This window comes from Scatophagus argus, chromosome 9, assembly GCF_020382885.2.
Source record: "Scatophagus argus isolate fScaArg1 chromosome 9, fScaArg1.pri, whole genome shotgun sequence".
Lineage (NCBI taxonomy): Eukaryota > Metazoa > Chordata > Actinopteri > Scatophagidae > Scatophagus > Scatophagus argus.
The window spans coordinates 8,935,562-8,952,744 of NC_058501.1; the positions used below are offsets into that span (position 1 = coordinate 8,935,562).

The 17,183-nt window shown below is 40.6% G+C and overlaps 1 protein-coding gene across 1 annotated transcript in view; it reads left to right on the plus strand.

The window, feature by feature from the left end:
* LOC124064828 (eukaryotic translation initiation factor 3 subunit H) overlaps positions 1–16,971 on the plus strand; it is a 49,732-nt gene extending 32,761 nt beyond the window's left edge. The window contains exons 4-8 of the mRNA XM_046399631.1: positions 122–221; positions 2,917–3,066; positions 10,808–10,928; positions 16,110–16,242; positions 16,710–16,971. Coding sequence (XP_046255587.1) covers positions 122–221; positions 2,917–3,066; positions 10,808–10,928; positions 16,110–16,242; positions 16,710–16,804 — 599 coding nt within the window. The 3' untranslated portion in view covers positions 16,805–16,971. The remainder of the gene's footprint in view (positions 1–121; positions 222–2,916; positions 3,067–10,807; positions 10,929–16,109; positions 16,243–16,709) is intronic.
* The last annotated feature ends 212 nt before the right edge of the window (positions 16,972–17,183 follow it).

Sequence of the window (17,183 nt, forward strand, 5' to 3'; positions counted from 1 at the left end):
GCTGAATATAGAATGTGTGTCAACAGAGAACTACAAAATTTTACATGACATGGTTTTCACAAAACCCAGGAAGCCACTGTTGTCTTACCTTTTTCTCTTTCTCTTTCACTCCTTATTGAAGACCCTATCAAGACAGCTCAAGGTTCCCTGTCCCTCAAGGCATACAGACTCACCCCAAAACTCATGGAGATCTGCAAAGAGAAAGATTTCACACCTGAGGGGTGAGTAGCTCATAAGAGAGCACTGACATGGATAAATGGATTGTAAGCACAGTGAAGAGTAGACATTAACAAAAAAATGCTGTTTTCATTTGTGCATATAAACACATTGCTCACACGGGCTCATATTGCTTGCAGGAATTGAAATTTTTGCATTCTTGATTCTTTTGATTCTGCATATTCAGTGGATGCAAATATAGGCTTGTGGATGCAAATATAGGCTTGTGCATCCACAGGGGAGGTATTTAGTAGCAGTCGGAGATTGATGCTCACCGTTTATCAGTTCGCCCTTGCCCTTCAAACAATGTTTACGTTTTTTTTTTTCTGACCCCAAGGCTTATCATAATTGCCTTTAAATTGCAACTAAAAATGAATGTAATGAGGGTACCATTATCCAGGCAGTTCAGGGTAGTCCAAGTGCACAAACTCACACATGCATAAACACACACATGCGCTGACAAATCCAAATAAATGCTATTGTCCATTCACAACCTTCTCAGATACACATTTTTAAATCCACTGAAAGCTTAGTTTATTTGCGTGGAGTTATAACTGCAGCATTTTGTTTTTCTTTCCCTGTTTCCTCTGTATTTCTCCACCTGTGCATCTCCATTTCCAGCCACTCGGTTATTGACCCAGTGTGTTTGGCCCAGAGTCAGGATCCTTCTCATTTCTGCAGCTTTTCATTAGTTCCTATGATTTATTACGGCTCCAATCTGTAGCTATCAGTGTTCCCAATAAAGGCTGTGATTGAAAGTAGCTAGCTCTGGGCAGGAAAGGACAATATCACCACAAAACAACAATCTTGTCTCTATCCTATTATTTTGAGAATAGACTGGACATCTGAATATCAGTAATGTTTTTTTTTCCCAAGACATGCAAACACACCATCCCAGCCACTACAATGTGCAGAAAAAACAGCCTCTTTCATGTTGATACATTTGATGTTATATAAGGTTGCATATATTGGGCACCTTTTGAAATGAAAGGCAGGAGCAGATGATTGCTAAATAGACCCGTCTCTTTGAACTGCCTTCCAAGCCCACTGGGCTATGGTGGCGGTGGTCAATAGCCACCACTTCAGCACACAATACGAAGCATCAGATTAGTCAGCCTGTGGAGTCAACCTTTGGCTTTGTCCAGCAGGGCTGAGCTTAGAAAGAGCATGGCATTAAGTGTACCAAAGTCCGCTAGGTTTGAGCAATTTGTCCTGCCTAGAATGTGTTGTCCTCATATTTCCTCATGGATGCCTTTTCAGATTGCTTTGCAGGCATTTGAAAAGGTCATAATATGCAGGACATATTTTAGAGCCCTGCAGATGGATAATTGTGCCAATATGTATAACAAACATTATTTATATCAGTCTAGATTTTCCATATAGACTGCTGTTATCCATACTGATGTTTGTTGACATCACTCGGAGCCTGAGGCAGGATTGTCCACTTCCTTTGCCTCAGAGTCTCCTCTTAAAGTTGGCCTGAGGTGATGCTCTACTTGGAATACAAAATATTTTATAAAGTGACCTTATCAGAATGAGATGATGCTCCACACTCATATTTATCACATAGACAAGCTTAACATAAATATTTCTGTTTCGGGTACACTGCACATGGTAGATTAATGTAGTGAGCGTATTGATCCCATATCAGGCAACTAACAAGCGAACATTAGAGATATGCAGACATTAGTTTGTAGCTCATGCGCTGTGCACAAGTGACAGGCAGAGCCAAGGCAGTCAGTCAATGCTATTGGATTTATGTGAAACATTAAGCACAGTTTGAACTTCTATTTTGTGTTAACAGGCCCATGTCAGAGAAAGCAAGTGAGACATATGTAGCTTTTAGCTCCTGAGGAAGAAGAGGAGGTGGTTAAAAATCAGTCAGTGCTTTGCACACTTATCAGCAGAGCCCATAAAAAAGTCATTTAGGCGACCGAGTCTAACATTGCTCGGGGTGGGCAATATGGACGCTTTGTATCACACCATTTTCAGATATCAAAATGCAACTTTCATAACGTTATTATTCACTTTGCTTTTATGTCGTTGAGATGCAATTTACTGAGAAGTACAAGCCAAGTGGTAACAGTACACTGCTCAATTTGCAGCTTTTCTTGTAAGTAAAACCTAAAATGCAAGAATATGTCAAAAGCAGACCTGAGGGGATCTCAGAGCAGAGACATGTTAAATGCATGGAGCTGCACTAGAACTATAGGTAGAACAACTGTTAACCACACGGACTGTCTGTTTACCTACAGTGTGTTCAAAATGACTACGGATCAGCTAAGATCTGGGGCTGATTTTTTTTTTTACAGGCAACTTTACACCTCTGATTCACACTCCTTCACAGGTGTTGTGTCATACATGCAGTTTTTTTGCACAGTCAGGGAAGGGGTCCCCGTAAAACCACTTGCTGTCTCAGACAGCTGGCGATAAAACATAGTGTCCCTTTTCTTCAGTATGGTTGTCCATATTAGGATATTAATGAGATTTTTCTAAAATCTAAACTAAAGAAATACATAGCAGTAATAGTTTATTCATATTAGTCAGTTTCACTGGACGCACAGCATATGGTTGGAAACACTTTCCACTTTGTTGGGGCTCTCATGTGTTGCTTTGTAGTGGTGTGGTCTGAAAAAGTTGCTAAACGCTTTGAATTTTACCTTAATCTCTCTTTTTTGTCCTTTGTCCCTGACTCTCCAGCTTGAAGAAGGCTAGCATTGGCTTTGAGAATATGTTCGAGGAGGTGCCCATTGTCATCAAAAACTCCCACCTCATCAACGCCCTGATGTGGGAGCTGGAGGACAAGTCCACGGTCACTGACAAGCATGAACTGCTCAACCTCTCAAGCAGGTCAGACATAAGCACATGTAACACATTTGGCAACATGGCTTCAATCAACACAGGTTTTCCTCAGGGGACCAGCTTGAACAAGATGTTTCTGCATGGTCTTGTGGGGCATTGAGTTTATCAACACATGTCCTCTATTAAAAAAATAAATTAATAAAGTGAAATAAAATGAGATAAAAATATACTGCTACATTAACTGCTGTAGATACTCAGTGATTTTGTATGCACACAATACATTTTTATTATTTGGTAGTTTCCTTTTGACAGAGTCTGAAAATGATTAATCTTATGTTACACCTGGACCTGCACCTGGAGTGTGATCATATTGGTAGCAAGCTTTTCAATCTTTGGACTTCAATGTCCAATTTCTCATTCTTTTTCCTGCTGCGTGGTTATATTACAGCGTCTACATTTTGGAAGCATAGTTCCTGTTTCATGGTGTTTTGTAAGCACATGAGAAAGACATGAAATAAATAGTTTAATCAACAGACCTTAGCGTGTCTCCTGAGCCTCTGTGTAGAAATCACTCTATAATCAAAAGCAGGAAAACAGGTTATTGATTGAAACTGCATCATTTCAAACCATCAAGCTAAGTGTCACCCTAATTTGATTCATTTACCGTAGCACTGTACATGCATATCTCTTAAAAAATACTGTTTTTTAGTCTGTTTTACAAGCTTACAAACATGTCATGGTATTTTTTTTTTAAGCTGCAGGCTGCTTTCACTGACATGAGTTAAAGCTGCTTCTAAATTAAAATTGATTTGACATTAGGAATCTCCTCTGCATTAAGCTGTGTTATCCACACTGTTCTAAACTGTACCAGATTGGTGGAAAAGAAAGGTCTATTGTTCTATTTTGTCTCACATTTACCCCCTATACATGGTTTTAGGGCTTTAGGGTTTATAAAGACTGATTTGATTTGATCATTTTATTGTCTCAAAAATCCCACAAAAAAAGACTAAATCTAGCAATGAATTTATGTCAATGAAGAGAATTGGTTGTGTAGCCAAAACTCACACTTCTGTGCAATTGTTTTCTAAAACCCAAATTAAAAACACATAAAAGAGCCACAGTATTCCACTGGGAGACATATTCTTTCATTACAATGAACACAGCCAGTATAATTTACTCTAAAACAACAACATAGACTAATATAACATCACCTGCATTTTTGATCTCTGGAGAGTAAGTGCTCGCAGCCACTTTTCTGTGTTCGTCCTACTTTACATTTATCGTCAGCTGAAGATATTATCATTAGAAATGTACAATGTCTGGGTCAGACTGATCATTTTCACAAGGTGGAATATGCAGCTGGCAACACTAATGAATGGAAGGATCAGATTCAGTTGACCTACAATGTCTTATCAGCTGGAGCACTCTGAAGAAAATACATCGACGAGCTTGTGTTTGCTTATGTCACATAGTGCAGCGTCACTGTGCATTTGTGTGATTTTTGAGGATAATGGACTTCTATGGCACATCAGCATGAGCCACACTATATGGACAAAAGTACTGACACTGACACTTATTACACTGACACTTATTATTACATTTTAATGACATTGCATTCTGAATACACACACAGTTTTGCAGCTATAACAGCGTCCTGGGAAGGATTTCCACAAGATTTTGGAGTGTTTCCGGGAATTTTTGCCCATTCATGCAATAGAGCATTTGTGAGGTCAGGCACTAATGTTAGACGAAAAGGCCTTGCTCGCAATCTCCATTCTGGTCCATCCCAAAGGTGTTGGGATCTGTGCGAGTCTGTCAAGTTCTTCCACACTAAACTTATCCAACCATGTCTTTATGGACCTTACTTGGTGCACTGGGGCACAGTCATGCTGGAATAGAAAAGGACCTTCTCCAAATTGTTGCCACAAAGTTGGAAGCATAGCATTGTCCAAAATGTCTTAGTATGCTGAAGCATTAAGATTCCCCTTCACTGGCAGTTAGGGGCCGAGCCCAACACCTGAAACACAGCCTCATATTACTACTATATATATATATATATAAATGCATATGATACTTGTTGGTAGGATGAATTCTTTGTTGTTTTTGGTCTTTCAGGGACCAAAATATTAAAAATAACAGCAAACCCAGAATGCATTTTGACAAGTTAGATACATTAAAGGTACATTATCAGGACATCTCAAAATGCTCTTTTCCACGTAGTTCCTACCAAAATACTGAAACAATCTTTAAGGCACCTGCCTTAAATTTTCATGCATTCATGAAAACTTTACTAGTTCCTGAAGTGGAAATGTTTGGCACAGATTTCCCTGAAGATCAATCCCCTGCTGCCGTTCACACTTGTCACCATGCAGGAAATGTTCCGGAAGATATCAGGGATAGTTGTCATGTGTGAAAGAGGCTAATATTTTTGTTATCTTTTCAGTCATAGAAATGTTCTCCTTAGAGTGCTGAAAAACGTTTCTGTTACGTGCGTATTTGTTGTTTGGATCCGAGTCGTAACGCAAACTGAAATTGCATGCGTTATGTGTTCTAGTTGGCAAGCATGCTTGACCACTGTTCTGATTTTAGGAAATTCTTCTTGTACCTTTGTGTTAGCATTGGATATCTGTTTAATAATTCAAGTCTAAAACTAAGTACAGCAAATGCCATGTCAAAATGTCAAAATAAATGTATTCAGAAATGTCTCCAAAAACAGTATATGCCACCAAATTTTGTTTTCCATCACTAATAAGCACAATATGTAAAAAATATCACCTTGACGTAGCAACTCACAGCCTGGCTTTTTAAGTCATTGCATTTAGATCTCAGAGGCTCTCAGCATCAGTCTCAGGAGAATTTATCAGCAATCATTTATGGAGATAAACCGCTTCAAGTGGAGCAGCAGCTGTGAAGCTTCCCATGGGCAGGTGTGAGAAATTAGCACAATAACAAGTCAAAGTGCCGATTTACACGCTGTTAACGTGCAAAAAACAACTGTGCTTACTTATACGTGGCAGTGCAGCACATCATGTGTTGTGGGGATTTTTCTCATCTGTGTACTGTAACACACGCAGGTCATGAATTAAATGAAGACCCCTTTATACAGTGCTCCTTGAAGACCTTGAAAAATGCATGCGCTTGACCAACCAAACTTGGCACTTGCACAGTCATCTGTGATCGGCGAGTAGCTCATTCTTCTTGCATATTATTCCATTTTCTAAATGACTACTCTGAGGTAGAAAACATAGCTTTTGACGTGCAATGGAGACAGAAGCAGCCTGGGCCCTCGCCATACGTTTCCCGGCAGGACCGTCAATGTGATGTCTGGCTAGATGAAATTGTTTCCTGTTGTCAGACTGTTGTGCAGCTCTGTATTGGATGGTAACGTCCGTCTCTCTACATCTTCTACTGACAACCCCACCCTTTTCTCCTCATCTCCACCCCTTCAAACAGGGTAATAGTAATGGGTTTTATTTAATGTTTTTCCTTTTGTCTCATTTTTCAATCTGCAGTCCCATTTGTCAATGTCATCTACGTCTAAGGCTGAGTGAATGCAGTTTCATTTCAGCAAACAGGGTTGTTCTTACTACAGATGATGATGTTGATCGTGGTGATGGATTGCATGAATGTAGATTTGTTTATGGAGCCCCCTTTTCCCCCCAAATAGCCTTGAAAGGCCAGTTTGCAGTGCTATATTACAAAGCAGCCTGTATTTATGTCAGGCCAAGAGCTTCTTGTGTGTGGGCCTTCTTACAGGGTCTTCATCCATTTTAAAATATGCCCACTGTGGAGTGGCTTACATGGTTCATTATAAATCATCTCTAAACCTCATATTTACTTTTTGTTCCGTATGAATGAGCAGCTTGTCAGTCCATTACCTGCCATCTGATTAATGTAATTGCCTTTCTGCATAGTAATTCTGGACAATGGAAGGATATGTAAACATAGCTTTCTGTTCTGCAGGAATACCCTGATGATATGTATTCAATATGAGGATTGAGAGCAGGGAGAAAAGACAAGAGCTGTGGGAGGAATGAGGAAGGTGAAGAGACATAACTGGAAACGGGGTCACAAAGGAGGTGGTGACAGAATGTTACTGCGAATGAAACCACTGTGGAAAAATGACCCTTGTCAGACGATCTACATCCATTGAGAGGGGTTTGAGAAGCCTTGGTTTTGATCAAGAGCCAAAAATTTTCAAAGTTTTCTCTGATTGTTCAATCTCAGTTTTAAGCACAAGCAGAATGGATGATAGGATATTTATTAATATTATTGGAATGCGTGTCAAACCCACCATAAATCTGTCTGAAAATATTGATTTCATGCCCACTTTTTAACTCAAGATAATTCTACAAATTTATGTTGGTACAACAATGTATCTGTTTTATGTCCCTATTGTTCTGTTCAGAAGCGGGTTGGGGATGCATCAGTTAAAAAGGCTCCACCAGAATAAAACACTCATTACAAGAATGGAATTCAATTCCTTGGCAGCTTTCTTAAACAGCTCTCCTATGAACTTTCAGTTTACTGAATGTTAGCCCATTTTAGCTCACACATCAGTACACTTTTAGAGTTTGTCTCCTTTTGTCCTGTGCAAATACAAACACACAGACCTGAACAAACATACATACTGCATGGGCTGCCATTGAACCTGACCTTAAAACAGAATCTGAGATGACAGGAAATCCCTCAGTAGACTTTGATTTCTAATTCAGGATTGATCGCAAGGCTCACTGACCTGTGTGAATAATTTAACCCTTGTGGAGTGTATGACCAGAGGCTGTGTAGTGCAGGCTGTTATGCAGCATGCAGTTTTTGTGTTGATGTTACACTTTGAAATGTTACCTTTTGGCGATTGTGCCCACAGAAATGAGCAGCAGTGTGTTTCCTTGCATATTTATTTTTTTAATCATAGAGTAACAACTGGATGCGCTCAAAAAACATGAACAAATTCAACAACAGAGCAATCTTGATGCAGTTGAGAACTCTTTTTTTCCAGTAGCTTCATTTTACTTTTGAAGACTTCTGTTCTCATTTCAGTTTTGCAAGAGTAAAAAACAGTGGCTATATTTATACGACCTTTCATTGCCAAATGTAATAAATTTAAAGTCACAAGAGAAATTATGAAATACAGACGGTATTGAACAAAACAAATCCAGTTCTATTCAGTCCAGCTCAAACACTTGAAACATACACAAACAGCAGATGTTTTCAAGGATCCTGTTCTGACTAAATGATTTCCTTTGCATATATAATGAATGCACAGCACACAAATAAGCTACCATATTGCTTGATGAAATAGTTTTAAATGGGCTTTCATCAGGGAGAATCAGTTCTGACACAGTCAGAGGGACACAGTGGGGAAGTGTCTTGGCGAGATTTGGTCCTGGGCCATCAGTTTTCGTGTTTACAGCCCTGACACCACAGTGGAGGGTTGACAAACTGATCACACAATAGTCCTCACAGGCAAGCATGGTGGTAGCCTTACACAGTGGAACAAGCAGTGAAATCTGACTGAAAACCCATCTGCAGTAACGGTCCACATACATTGTGTGCCTAAGCCTCTGAGATACGAAGGCAGCAGAAAAAGCATTTAGGCTGATTATTTGATCACTTACATTAACATGACTCCCATGCAATTGCTGGGTCATTAAACAGTATGCTATTGAAGCATGTGAGAATAGCATTGAAAATAATCAGAAGTGACAGTGGTAACATTTGTCTTCTGTCTGTCTGTATTTGTGTTTGCATGTAAATTAGATCATTTTATCTCTGATCACCCTCCAAACATCAAAAATACAAAATTCACACCATACTTGTTGATATTGTGCATCCCCTTGATATTGTGCACACATTGTTTTAAGGGACTCTTCAGAACATGCGTTCTCCTCACAGATGAAGCCTGGTGACAAAGTGAAGAAGCTCTTTTACATTTTCTGTGCTGTTTATGTCAATATATGTTTATGTCAACTGGCAGAATGCTGACGTTTTAAAGGAAAAAAAAACCCAAATTGGCTCAAATTGACAAGGTGAATGTGTTTGCCTTGTCAAGTCTGATTACACTGGAGCTTGTTTCTCAGTGGTACCAAATCTTAGTTATCCTCCATAATAATCTGAGACAGGTAATCCCAATCGATAGTTGCTTTAGAAAGAGGTAGCAGCTGTGGAGATGGTTAGTGACCTTTTTTTTCTTCATCTAAGACCTTGTAGAGTCTAGGAAATGAAGGGTGGATAAATTATTTCTTGACAGATGATTTTTAGCTTTCCGCAGGAGACGGAGAGTGTGAAGACAGAGTGATATTGATTTATAAAATCGCTAATTGAAAAATCTCACAGCAAAGAGGAGAGTAACTAAAATCACCCAAAACACTCTTCCTCCACATATTCATACAGACAATGAAACACACACAAAATAGTTACATCAGCACAAGCACACACACAGCCAAAACATACACAGTGCTGGCAGTCTTTGTGGATACGATTGTCATTTAAAGAAACAGTCAGAATCTGTTTTCCCACGGTTCCTGCTGCATTATGCAGCACCAAACATTTATAAATTAAACAATGTAATTCCACAGAGGAAAGTATGAGAGGAAGGAGGCCTGAAGTGGAGCACTGCAGCCTTGTCAAGGTTGAACTTAAGGCAGCAGTGAGACTTCCTGTTGGGATGGGGCTCATGGGGAGGAGAGAGAAGAGGAATGCTGGTAGAGTTGTGTGTCGAGTGTTGACAGCGTAGGGGAAAAGACGAGAGATGTTATGCCAGAAGCAGAGAGATGTGGCACAGGGACAAGAGGGAAGTGTCCCGTGGTCTGAGTAGTGTCCAACCCCCAAGAGACGTGTTTCATGTCAGATGTCTTTCATTAGAGATAGGAGGCTTATATCTGGAACGAGGTGAAGTCGAAGATTAGGTCAGAATTGATGACAAACAAAAGAGTGGTGAAAATGTGGATGTAGCTTTTACTTGATTGCAGCCACAGGTCTTTGAAGAGACAGCTTGGAACTGTGCATACCACTAGCCTCTGTTTTCCCTTTATAGTAGTTGCTACCTGAAGGGAAGGAGCATCCTGTGGTTAAGTGTCAAGAAAATCTGTCTAAGCTGACATTTCTGATATTAGCTAGCTTGTGAAAGTGACTCCCAAGACCCCACTGACACCTGGTATAGATTTGACGGGTTAAATAACGTCTGATCATAGATCTTTGCGTTTACATACGTATAGATGAGCATTCTGGTCTTGATTCTCCCCATATTGACATGTAATTTTGTGGCATATTCCAGAAGTCAAGTCTGCTCTTTGGGATAGAAGTTTGTTTGTTTGTTTTTTCCATTTTTTGCTGTATGTGCTTGTGAGGTATCAGTTCCAACACTGGTCAAGCTGTACACTAACGCCTGGATTCAATGTACACAGATTCATAACTCAGTTTAAGCCAGTTCTTACGACTAAAAGGCTCAAGGATTTTTTTGAGGGGTTGCCTTATTCAAAAAGAAAAGTGCAAGGAAAGACTATTTAAGTCATTACCATTCATGTGTACATGCTCACACAAGTGACACTCGTCACATTGCTCTCATTACGTGTTGACTCGCTGCCATTGCAACTTGTTTAAAAGTGTTAAATAAGTGCAGTGAATTGTGTTTATGAAATAACAGTGGTAAAATCACATTAAAAAGAAGTAAACATTGGTGTAAGCTGTAAGTTTAGGGGTGGATGAAATGATGTACATAGTTGCTGCTGCTGCTGCGCTGTAAACTGTGCAAAAACATGTGAATGACACCCTGACATTTTTCTTCCAGCAACCACTTGGAGAAGAGCCTTCAGCTTCTGATGGACAGAGTGGATGACATGAGCCAAGACATTGTCAAATATAACACCTACAGCCGCAACCTGAGTAAGCAACAGCAGCAGAAGCACCAGGTAACTCTCGTTCACACACACTGACATTCACACAAGCTTTCACTGACTAAAGCGCACACACCACCTACAGACAGAATGAGCAAGCAGAAGCAGCAGAAACATGAGCTTACCAGCACACATATAAGGGAAAGAGGTTCAAACAACACACACACACACACACACATACACCTACAGCCACAAACACAGCAGGAAAACAGCAGGTATATTTCTTTCAGCCATGGACACAATCAATTGCAGCTATAATCACAGCAGGCAAGCTGCAGATGCACCAGGTAGCCCAAACAAACACACAAACACAGAAATATGGTACTTCAGACTCACACATTAATGTACATGCACCCACTGAGGACCACCAGAAGTAACTACTGCAAAAAACAAAGGTTAAAAATATCTAAACATTTACTGTCACCTACAGCATATATATCTATCAACTGCACTCACACTGATAAACATGCATTTTTCATAGATGTACAGCTCAGTGCTGTAACACCATGTTCACACATACAGATACAAAGTAGCTGACAGTCGCCTCAATGTGTAGCTCTGTGAGTTTGTTGTGCTCTCACTTACATACTCTGCTCTGAATGTTTCTGATGTTGCTGGGAACACAAAATACAGTTACAAAGATTACTGCGTATCCTGTATTTCTGCTTTTTACCTCACACTTGTCATGAGAGAACATTATATGTGTGCCAGCATGATTATTTTCCAAAGCTGTAAAATTCTGTATAGTGTTTTTAGGTCACATGAGCTTTCAGACTTTTCATTCAAACTGGACTCAGTGGATCATATTTCATTATCTCACCAGCTCCCCCACCACCACAGTCCTTTTCACTGTTACAACACACGGCTCTTTTTGGTCTGGACTCCAGCTAATATCTGAGTGGATGTGACTGGTGCGTCATGACCATCACATGTGAACTGTAAAGTACATAGGGGGAGGGGAGACATTAAGTGGAACTCGTTTTTGCATTTTTCTACCCACCTTCCTACCTGCTTGTTTTGAATCCAAAAGACCTCATTATTTTCATCAGTATCTTTTGTGATATAGTCATTAATTATCCTTGTGGAAAGAACAGTAGGTTTGTAAGGTTAAATAACATGAGCCATGCTCATAAAATCTCCAAATACCATTGACACTCACAGAGAGCTGATGCATGTGGACCCTAAGCTGGGTTTAATAAATGAAGTCTTTCGATATTTTGATTAGAAAGAGAAAATCCTCTGATTTCTTTCTTTCTCTGTAGCAGTGAAACACAGCAGCAGCAGTAGCACAAACACATACTCCGTGTGCACAGATTTAAGATATACACACACCACCTACAAACACAAACTCAGCCAGAAGCACTAAAAAGACAAGAACCAAGCGCACACGGATGAAGAGTCAGCCACAAACTATCAGCAACTCTAACCTTTGTCAGATCCACCACAGACATGCTGCAACACAGGCAACCACGAAGGGTCACGCACTCATACACACACATAGCTCAGGAATATGGAAGTGTAGAGGTACAAGATGACACTGCTGCGTGGCTAGTACGTGAGTACAAACTTGCATTTATGTTCAGACAACTACAACATTCTGTCATTATTCTTTAAGTGGAGGCAAGAAATATCTGAAGCATGAATGTGAATGCGGGATGAGTTACCATCTACCTAACCAATAGCAGATGAAACCATAGCCAAGTCCGTAAATGTTCAGCAGACTTAAAGCAAACATGCTTCTGTGACCACAGGTAGTCCACCTTATGCACACAAAGCATTCATGCAACCTGGGTTATGAAGAAACACACACTCACCTAAGCCACACGTCCGCAGGCCAATCACCCACACTGCAGCCATTATGATACATCATCCTCTCCTACCGTCCTCATCATCACTTCTCCCAAGCCTCAAACCACTCTCTGTCTCTCTCTCTCCCACTCTCCCACTCAAACATAGACAGACACACTCTTTTCATACACAATATCACTTAGAAATCCCCTTTAATGGTTTCGATCTTTTTTCGTTTACATGGTTCTGTACATTGAACAAACGGTGGGCGCAGAGACAAAGAAAGTGAGCCTCTTACTACACCTTTCAGATACCTACAGTACTTGCTTCATGTAATCTTGTGCTATTGACCCTGCTGCTTCCCGGACAAATGGAACCTTATTAATCATCATTGAAAGTTGGAGGGGGAAAAAAGCATGCCGGGCTGAGAGGGCTCCATTTTTCATTTATAGCTCTCTGAATTTGGTAAATAGCAGGTTCCCAGGCACAGTCTGTAGCCAGGTTAGTCTTTGTACCAGAAAATTTATGTCTCACTCTCCACAATTTATTCAATTTATGTTTTCTTTTTCTTCTCCTCTCCCAACCGCAGAAGCAAGCAACACTTTGTAGAGCATCTGATATGGAGAACAATGAACTGAGGAATCATGATTTTTGGTTAATGATACAATTCGGCTTGCCGTTAGATGAATCAACAATATTGTCCATTGTATCATTATTTTTGATATATAAAGGGGGCAGCCGTGGCCTAGAGGTTGGAGAAGCAGCTTGTGATCGGAAGGTCACCGGTTCGATTCCCCCACCAGACCGGCAGGAAAAATTTGGATGTGGTGGAGTGATTAATGTGAAAAATATATGTATGTATATGTATGTATGTATGTATGTATATATATGTATATATATATATATATAAATATAAATTAGACCTGATCCAAAGGAGATCTGAGGACAATTACACCACATCAGTCGACCCGAACAGGCTCTGATAGAGAGAGAACACCAACACAATCACTTTGATCTTCTCAGACAAGTGCTTATTGACACTCAGACCTGACACAGCACAGGAAAATGAGCAAAGTCTTAATAAGACTAAATACAATTTGATCCCAGTCCAGTTCCGGTCTGGTCTTACCTCCTCAGTTGTGCCTGAGTCAGCCTGTCAAGACCTCTTAATCTAGAAACTGAAATTGGAATTTTTAACCACCATACCAGTGCCAAACATAGCACATTGTCAGAAACACACTCCCCTCAGCATGATGCATGGTGGTTCCAGCAGCATGCTGGGTGGATGCTTCTTCTGCAGCAGGCCTTGGAAGGCTTGTGATAGAGGGTAAAAATAAAACCCAACAAAATACCTAGATGTCCTGCAACAGTCTGTGAAAGAACTGCAACATGGAACAGCATTATTTCTCTCCAAAACATTTGTCAGACTCCTAAAACTCTTAAAATAAATGCAATTCAATTTATTTCTCATCAGTCATAAAACACTTCACAGTGAGAAAGCAAAGCAAGGTCTTTGAGTGTTTTGTTGTTAATTTATTTAAAAAAAAAATACAAGGCTGAAATATTCAATTTACATAGTTATGCAGAGCCTTTGTTATGACACTCACAATTGAGCGTTGATGCATCACTCCTGGCAGTGAGATGTTTCTACAGCCCTGAGATGTTTCTACAGCTTGATTCGAGTTCACCTTTGCCTAATTGAATTCAGTGGACATGCTTAGGAAAGGCACACACCCGTCTATATAAGGTCTCATAGTTGATGAAGTCTGTCAGAATGATAAAAGCAAGCCATGAGGTCAAGAAAATCGTCTGTCGACCTGCAAGCGAAGCACAGTAGTGGCAGCATCATTCTGTGGAAATGTTTTTCTGTGACAGGGACAGGAGACTAGTCAGGCTCGAGGGAAAGATGGAATCAGAATAATATAGAGCTGTCCACAGCAAAAAGCTTTTGCAAGAGTGATCAGGTTTACATTTCACCAACACAGTGACTTGAAGCACAGCCAAGAAATTGCAGGAGTGGCTTCTGGAAAACTTTGTGAAAGTTCTGGAGTCATTCTGGACCTGAACCCAGTAGAGCACATCTGAAGAGATCTCAAAATGACTGCAGTGAAGCTTTCCACCCAGCCTGCTTGAGCTTAAAGGATCATTGTAGAATATTTTGTGTAGATTAATGAGGAAAAAATGAATTGAATTCAAGAGTCTTAAATGTGACAAAATGTGGAAAACTTGAAAGGGTCTGAAAACTTTCTGTATGCACTATAAAGCCAAAGCTCCACAGGAATCCAGAGCTCAGTCCATTTGAGACTTTGTGCTGGGACTTTAGCTGCTGATTCTTCATTGTCTGCAGGCAGCTTCAAAGAGCCTGAGCAGTTTTGAAAGGAAAAAGTGGAGGGAAAAGGACTTCTTACTAAATGTTGATTTAAAGGAGTTTGTTTTATATTTGTACCTAATTTAGATCACTTTGATTTTTTTTTTTTCAACTTTGATATCTACTTCCAATATTAGTTAATAAATACTTTTAAGCATTGTATGTCTAGATATAGAAGGTGGAGCACAAAACTGTTTTTGTTAGCGAGTTTCTAAAATTTGCATACATTAGCATTTTGATCATGCACAGTCGTGCTGTGACACATTGGCAGGAAAGAAAAACTGAAGGAGTGACGACTCATTTGAACAAATAGTTATATTTTTCATTTATTGTCTGTCTTAGCCATTTTGACAGCTTCAGTCACCCGAACAGGTGCACCGTGGGATGTTTGGTTGAAAGCACTCAAGTTGCCCTTTTTTTTTTCCCTTCTCCTCTGTCGCAACCTCCCATACCGCCGGTCTGTGTCAGTCTCTCCTCCATCTTTCTAAATTAACAAGGCTTTTAGGTTCTCCAGAGACCCGGCACCTCACTGATTTACCGACTGTCAGCCCTCCACAAATCACTCCATCCCTGTCAGCACTTATAACTCTTCTCTCAGTCTGTCTCCCCTATCTCTTCTTTCATCAGCACAGTTCTTCATATCACACTTCCTGTTACTGTTTCCATTGCCTTCTTTTTTCTTCCTCTTCCTTCTCTTCTTCTGACTATCCACTGCCACTTTGAGCTCTCTGCATCTCTCTAACTATGTTTCTCTTTCCTGTTTCTCTGCCTTTTCCTGTTCTTGCCTTTCTGACTTCATAACCTTTTTTCTTCTTTTCTGTACTCCCACTCTTTTACCTCTCTTACCTCCTCACTCACTCATCGTGTGCCTCTCACCACCATCCCCCCATGCCTTCCCCTTCCCCGACCATTTTCTCTTTAACCATCTGTTCCTTTTCACATTCCTCATTCTCAGTACTTGTTGTTGTTTTTCCCTTCCTTTCCTTTACGGTGGTCCTTCATCTTCTCTTATGTTACTCCTCCTTCTCTCTCCCCTGCAGTACCTCCAGAGGAGGCAGCAGGAGAACGCCCAGCGGCAGAGCAGAGGGGAGCCCCCACTGCCTGAAGAGGACATCACCAAAATGTTCAAGCCCCCCCAGCCTCCACCACGCATGGACACACTGCTCATTGCAGGTACACAAACATGCTAACACAAACACACACCTACGGCACAGCACTCACCATTTGCGCCACAGAGTCCCCCGCCCCCCCCACCCCACCCATACTCCATCAGCCGCCTCTGCTCTCCTCACAGGAGCTCAGGTTCTGTTTTGTAATTATCTCCGCCATTATCTTGAAATTACATTAATTTAAAGTTTATTGCTGTTTCACGCTGTTCAGCTTTCCTCCGCCTTCTGACAATGTTCTGATCCTTCCGTTTACTCTGTTCCCCACTAATTCGATGTTTTGCTGTGCTACTGTTCCCCAACCCCACCCCACCCCACCCCACCCCACCCCACCCCGCCCTCCCTGCCTCCCCGTGTTTGTGTGCATATCTGGGTTCAAATGGTTGTACGCGTGTACGTTTGTATGTATGTATGTTTCGGTGTGTGTTTGTTTTGCGTGGGGGTGCGTGGATGCATATGGCTTGTCTCCAACAGGGCAAATTAACAACTACTGCCAGAACGTGAAGGAATTCACCTCTCAGAACCTCGGGAAGCTGTTCATGGTGGAGGCTCTGCAAGGCCACAACTAGAGGAGACAAATAGTGGAAAAGAAAAGTAACAGGGTTGCAAAATCACCTTGACGACCCCTTTGTTTCCAGAATTTATTCCTTGTTTTTTTGCCTAGGCCCAACTTGGATACAGAATTATCTTTGAAGGTTACTTGGTTTTGATTTAAATAAAAGTCTCAACATCTCTACATGTTTTCTGACTCTGTTTATGTCTTCACAGTCGTTGCTGTTGATGGTTATTGCAGCACATTTTACTGTAGACTTGGACATTGTTCTGTCTTTTAGTCTGCAAAAGTGGTTAGTTTTGTGCACAATATTAATATTCAAAATGGGGCTTGAGCACAATACAAAATAATTATACAGTACAATGGTATTTATACATAATTTTATTGCTACATGC